The sequence below is a fragment of the Hydra vulgaris genome, chromosome 10, assembly GCF_038396675.1.
Source record: "Hydra vulgaris chromosome 10, alternate assembly HydraT2T_AEP".
In the NCBI taxonomy this organism is placed as follows: Eukaryota; Metazoa; Cnidaria; class Hydrozoa; order Anthoathecata; family Hydridae; genus Hydra; species Hydra vulgaris.
In genome coordinates, this window is record NC_088929.1 from 34,597,883 (window position 1) to 34,605,000 (window position 7,118).

At 25.0% G+C, this 7,118-nt stretch overlaps 1 protein-coding gene across 1 annotated transcript in view; it reads left to right on the top strand.

Moving 5' to 3' along the window:
• Window positions 1-1,450: 1,450 nt before the first annotated feature.
• The window catches only part of LOC124816512 (uncharacterized), a 17,598-nt gene continuing 11,930 nt past the window's right edge, over window positions 1,451-7,118 (top strand). Inside the window, exon 1 of the mRNA XM_065808811.1 lies at window positions 1,451-1,553. Coding sequence (XP_065664883.1) covers window positions 1,534-1,553 — 20 coding nt within the window. The 5' untranslated portion in view covers window positions 1,451-1,533. The remainder of the gene's footprint in view (window positions 1,554-7,118) is intronic.

The following is a 7,118-nucleotide window of genomic DNA, read 5'->3' on the forward strand; positions in this document are numbered from 1 at the left end:
TTAAAAACTCATGAAAAGAATTCTTTAGAATTTGGATATATTTGGAATGGTCATTTTTTTTTATAGTTTTTTAAAAGGAACTTATTTTTATGTCTGCATTTAAAAATTAATTCTGATTTTTTATTCAGTAAATTTTTTTGATCTAAATGAGTAATAATTTCAAATTTTTCTTGTGAACATAGTATACATTTTTTGGAAATGTTATTATAGGCAGGCGCAGTTTTTAGGATAGACCAGTTTAATTTAAAATTAAAATTTTTTCTTTTAGTTGCCAAATATATTTAGACAGCATAGTCTCTTTTGAGTATTTTTTATATTTGAAAGATTGTTTGTGATTGGCATAACGTTTTTTCCATTTGCCCTCGGTTAAGCCAATATATTGTTTATCAGGGTTGTTTTGCAAAGAAAAAATGCATTTGTAAATAATACTTTTTTATAAGCATTTGCCATTCATACGTCAGTCAAGTTTTTGCCTTTTATAATTCTTTCAATATTTTTTTTTCAATATTTTTTTAAATATTTTATTTTCAATATTTTTTGTACAGCTATAGCTATAGCTATATATATATATATATATATATATATATATATATATATATATATATATATATATATATATATATATATATATATATATATATATATATATATATATATATATATATATATATATATATATATATATATATATATATATATATATATAATATATATATATATATATATATATATATATATATATATATATATATATATATATATATATATATATATATATATATATATATATATATATATATATATATATATATATATATATGTATATGTATATATAAAGTAGCAAGTATAGTAACAACTAAATTAATGCAGCACTCCATTTACTTTAAATATAGCTCAGAGTTTTATGTAAATAAGCGATCATCAATATAGTGGAGAATCTATGAGGGATGTTATATCCTCCCCACACACCCCCTGTTGTAGTCGGTGTTTTGAGTAATAGAGTTGGTTAGTCGGAGACTTGACACATATTAGTCTGGTGATTTTAAGTTTTGAGAAGTTTTGACAAGGATTTGGTGACAAGGGTTGGTAAGGTGGGGGTGGTGATAGGGTAAAAACAAAAAAAAATAAAACAAATAGCCGTACGAAACATTACCTGGCGCACAAACTTGTTTTTTTTTTAATTTCCTAATCATTGGTAAAACAGATTTGTAAATCTATCTTTCCAATCATACATTAACAATCTTTTATAAAAAATGAATAATCTAGGTAATAAATAAAAGATTATAAGGAATATATTTTTATAGAAATAATAGATAATTTATTGTTATTATATTGTTTAAACCCATTTTTTGTATAGAAATAGTAAATAGCTTATACGTAAATTTTTAAACCACATTTAAGCTTGTGGTATAATTATTTTTAAAAAAAGTCGTTTTATTAAAAATTGATACTTTTACCATGTTTTGTTAAATAAAAATAGTTTTATTTTGTTTTCAAACAAAATAATTTGCAATCTTCTTTGAGATTTTTGACATGGATTTGTTCTTTATAAAGTAAGCGTTTATTATGTAAATTTATCATCTGTTTATATCTAGTAATTCAAAATCAATTGCTTGTAAGTTACTTCCCCGAGACGTAAAAAGCGGCCATTACCATTGAAAAGGCTATTCATTTCTTTTTTTATTTCCCCAATGTTTTCATCTTTGAGTTCATTAAAGATTTTCCACCTTAAATGAACTCAAAGATGAAAAAACTATAGTTATTTTACTTGTTATAAAAAGTATGTAGTTATGTTTAAAATATTTTATGTTATCTTAAAGCCTTAAGCTTTGATTATAAATTAAGTATTGATTTTGTTTACTTAAAGTAATTTGAAATTTTGTTGATTACAAAATTTCGATTTTTATTATTATTATTTTTTTAGCTACAAGGCATTTATATAAGTGTGAGTGTGTTGTGTGTATATGTGGAGATCTTTTATATGAAATTGTTTAGTTTTGAAGATTTAAAGTACTGTGAGTGACTTTAAATTTTCGTTTATAAAAAAAAAAAAAAATTAAACTCTCAGTTTTTAGTTTCAAGGAGAAATTTTGTAAACGTAATTAATTTTGTTGTATAAGTTTATATAAATACTTTTGATATAAAAAATTATGCTTTTAATTGTATAAACATATATTCATATAAATATTAAAAAAAATAAAATGCTGCTATAAGGTTTTGATTGTTATAAATGTATAACTGTTTTTTAATGCACTTGATAACAAGAATATCATTATTACCTCGAAATAGGGTATCTTTATTACTTCGGAATAATTTAGTCAAAAGGAGGATTAATGCTGCCCCTCACATACAAATATTTAACTCTGGCTGCTTTAGTAACCCACTTTAACTGGTATGACGTTCATACGCCACTGAGTGATGGTATAATGTATATTTTGAAACATATTATATTCAATAATGATTAATTCAATATTTGTTTTATTCAATAGTGTTTAATTAGTGTTTTATGTATGTTCAGTTTTAAATTTAGCATATTATTGTTAAAAAATCACATTGCACCATAGCTAAGCTTTTAGTAATTAATCAACTAAAAAACAGTGAATGATTATATATGGAGAGATTTCAAGACTAACTCAGTGTTCTGTTGAAATGGTTTAAAACCTTGCCCTTAAACCACAAAATATGTGTGGAATCTAGAAGATAAATTAATTACTCGTGACTCTAAAAAAGATCTGTTTACCTTTAGGAACACCATTGAACACAATTTATAGTTAAATGTATTCTCACGTACGATTAGAAAACGTTTGGTTAAAGCATGTTTATTTTTGAGATCGCCAAGCCCGCGAGGTACCAAGGCTTAAAAAGATAGCATAAATATAGCGGATAAAATTTAATTGGTTTAGATATTTCAGCAGAATAATTCACCACATGCGGCTTCTATTACAAAAAAAATTTATCCAAAATAAGAGTATAAAACAATTAAATTTACCGGCACAATTGCCAGATTTAACCCTAATAGAAATTTAGGGATTAACTCATATTGTATGAAGTGATTAAAAAAACATTTAAAAAAAGCAAAAAAAACAGTTACGTTCTGGTATCATTATTTTCGTTAACCAGCTCTTAAAAAAATATTGAGTTTTCTTTTTTTTTTCCAATTTAAAAACGAAAGAAAATATCAAACAGAAATGACAAAATGATTTGTCATTTCTGTATTATATTTTCCAGAAAACTGGCAGGTATATCAAACAAAATTGTTAGTAACATGAGAAAAATCAATGAGAATTTAATGATTTTTAATAAAGAATTTAAAAATGTTTTATAAAGATATTATATATAGGGGAGAGCGGGGTTGGTTGTCACGCGGGTTGATTGTCACAAAGTTTATTACGGAAAATATAGATAAATTGTAGAACTTTAAAATTATGCAATGGAAATCTTATATACTAAAAGCATTTTCTCTGTAATTTTGAGTTTTTTTTAGCGTGTAGAAAAAAATTATTTGTTTTTATTGGTATTTGATATAAAAAAGTTTAATTTCGAGTTTTTTTATTCTTTTGAGTAACTTAATCCACAAAAAATTCTCATGAAATTTACACGTATTTTGGTAAATTTACAGATGTCTTGCAACTTACATAGAAGGGGTTGCTTGTCACAAAGTATATGGGGATGGTTGTCACAAAATCCTCGACTCCGTGCGCTTCAAATTTTAAGCCGTCCACATTCATTGAGAAATATTTTAATGTTTAAGATAATATTTGGTCAAACTAATTATCTGGGTGCAGATTCACAACTTTTGCGTAACTCTTGCGTAGCTGAGCAAAAGACACGAAAAACTTACACAAAGTATTTTTTGCGTAACTATTTGGTATTCACAACTTCTTCGCAGCATTTACGTAAAGTTAAGGTTGCGCATGAGTTACGCAAAACTTAGGCAAAAACTTACGCAAAAACTTATGCCAAAATTTAAGACAAATATTTTATAACTTTTTGTATAAAGGAAGTAGTTAGTATTATTAGTATTACTAATTCTTTTTGACCAATCAGTGAATATTTCTTTTTTAAAGTCAGGGTTTAAATTTACTTTCAATGATTTTTGTTGTTGTTGTTGCTATATTTAAAAATGTAGGAAAAACAATATATGGGCTACTCAAATAATACGTGACATTCTTATATAGGGTGGAGGTGTTTGAAAGTGTCACCAAATATCACATGGGAGAGGGGGTGGTTAGCCACTGTGTGACATGACAAAATTTTTAAAATTTAAATTCTAATCACAACGGAATAGTAAACCTTTAGCATAAAAGTACTAACTCAAAGATATATTTGTTTAGAAATAATGTCACGTCACAAAAAGGGCGGAGAGAGATTGTTTAAAATGTGACATATAAAAAGAAGAGAGTCTAGCAAAAAAGTGTTTCGTATTATTTGAAAGCAAAAAAGTGTTTCGTATTATTTGAATAGCCCCATATAGCATATACGTGCAATTACTTTTAAAAGTAATAGCATATATTGCATAAACATTTTTTCAATCTATTTTGAGTATCTAAAAGCAAAAAAATCAAAACAATTAATAATTGGATTAAAAATGGAACAAATAAGAGTCGGTTGGTTTTTTAAATGAGATATCGATTATTAACAAAATGCTACACATCTATTATTTTAAATATAAACATTACATGCACTAATTAAGAAATAATTCGGGCATATTTATTCAAATCCAAATGGGTAATATAAATTGTATTATCCTCGGCTTATATAAGATAAATATTCGGCTTCCTGTATGATGCCATCAGTGAATGCATATTGGTTTTATTCTACACTAACTCTAAACCTGCCACGAACCTTATTTGTAAACTTACTGGCTAAATAAACTTGCTAAAATATACAGAAAACTAGCATTTTAAAAAACTTTTTTTTCTATTTTAAATATAAAAAGAAAAACAAAATGAAATTAATATTTTGAGGCATTGTTTTGGCGCCCGTACCAGTCCTATAGTACCAAAAAGGGTCTGGGTTCACACCTGATCAGATCATGCAACTTGTCTTGCATCGCTTCAGGAGGTTAAAACAAAATAATTTAGTTTAGCAAAAATTTCACGTTCATAAAAAAATAGAAATGCTTAACTAAAGTGTTTTTTTTTTAACTTCTTGTTTTCATTTTTACTTCTGATACCCTAGGGTACAAGAAAAAATCATGATAATTATTAAATTTTCTTTTCAGTGGTCTTGTTTTATCATACAATTGACTTGAATCAAAAACTCTTTTATTTGCAATAGGGAATGACAGTTTCATTAAATAAAGATATTGCTTCAATAAATTCAAGAAATACATTTGATTGCATTCTAGTATAATTGAAACTATTTATAGAAATATGAGGAACATTTTGAAAACATAAGCAAAAGTTCAACAACTTCTCTATAACATATTATGAAAAATACATTGTATTTTTCATAATATGTTAGGGAAAATGTTTCAATTGTATTAATTAATAAGAGTTGAGTTTGAATTAAAACCCACTTGTTTTTTTTCAGTGATATTTCAGATTGAGAATTTATGGTATCATATTTGCACGAATAAAAACATGATTTTTATATTTGATGGATAGCGTAAAGTTAATTCTGTGAATCAGGTACGTGTAGTATAAAAAAGTTTGACTCTTTGACAGAGCAAGCATTGATTGAATCACAACAACAAGTATTGTAGTAGGTTTTCAAGACACCAAATACAGTACAATCTAAAAGCTGCAACCAGAGTAAATAATATGCTGTCATCTCGAGAGTTGTAATACTATTTTCAACAACAACAGATAGTAATTCTACTGAATTGTGAAAAGCGCTATCACTCCATTTGAACTAACTGGTGGATTAAGGAACTTTTTATGGAATTTCTGCTCTTTGCAATAAGAAACTACATCAATGAGATTTCAGATAGAAATACAAAAAAAAGATCAACCAAAACAATTTAAACTATTACAGAATATGTTTATTATTTGCAAATAACAATACTATTTACCAAGAAATTAGGCTTTAAAAAACTATATATAAATATATAAAACAATGCTCTTTTTTTTAATAATTTAAATTATCCATAGATATTAATAATATCTCCTAATAATTGAAATAACTAAAAACAGAGCATTATTATTCAAAATAATCTTAATATTGTTAATACCTTTGAATAACTGAAATTATCGAAAAACATAGCATCTATATCTAAAGTAAGTTTAATATTTAAATTGTAATACTTTTTTACTTCAATAGCCTGATTACTCAGAGATAATTTTAGAATTGTTTTATTTTGAAATAGTTCACGTTTATAAAAAAAAAAAAAAAGATATTCGAAAAACTAATGAATAGATTACATATTTTTGTAGTATTGTATCTATGTTAGCACAAGTATTTTCTCTATCACACAGAGAGAGTGAGAGAGATTCTCTCTTTATGCTAGTTATGCAAGTTAAAGTATATACTTCAATAATATTATTGTATATATTTTTGTATAATATAGTGTAGATAGTATAGCATAGATTTGTACCATAATTAATATAGTATGGATGTATCATATAGTTTTGATGTATGACAATAACTAGTTATCAAGTTAACTTAACTTATTTTATAAAACTTAAGTGTAGTTCATCTAAATTTTGGTAAATATACTGCTATTGTTGTTGTTGTTAAAAAAAAGAACTATAATTGTATTATTTAAATAAACAATTTAACTTAACTTTGACTTTTTGCGTAAGTAATAACGTACGTAAAAACTTAGTAATTTCGTAAGTTTTTGTTTACGCAAGGTTTGTGAACACCACTTAGCGTAACTTTGAACATAATTAAAACTTACATAAAGTTTAACGCAAATTTTGGACTTACAAAAGTGTTGTGAATCCGCACCCTGTAATCTAAATTTTTATTTTTTATTTTATAAATTTTTATTTCAATGTGATAACTTCGAGAAGGAGTATGTAATATATATATATATATATATATATATATATATATATATATATATATATATATATATATATATACATATAATGTTTTATGTATTCATTATTTGCAAATATTTTTCTTTTTTTTGCTTAGTAAAAAATTGTACAAAATTTTAAAGGAAAAAC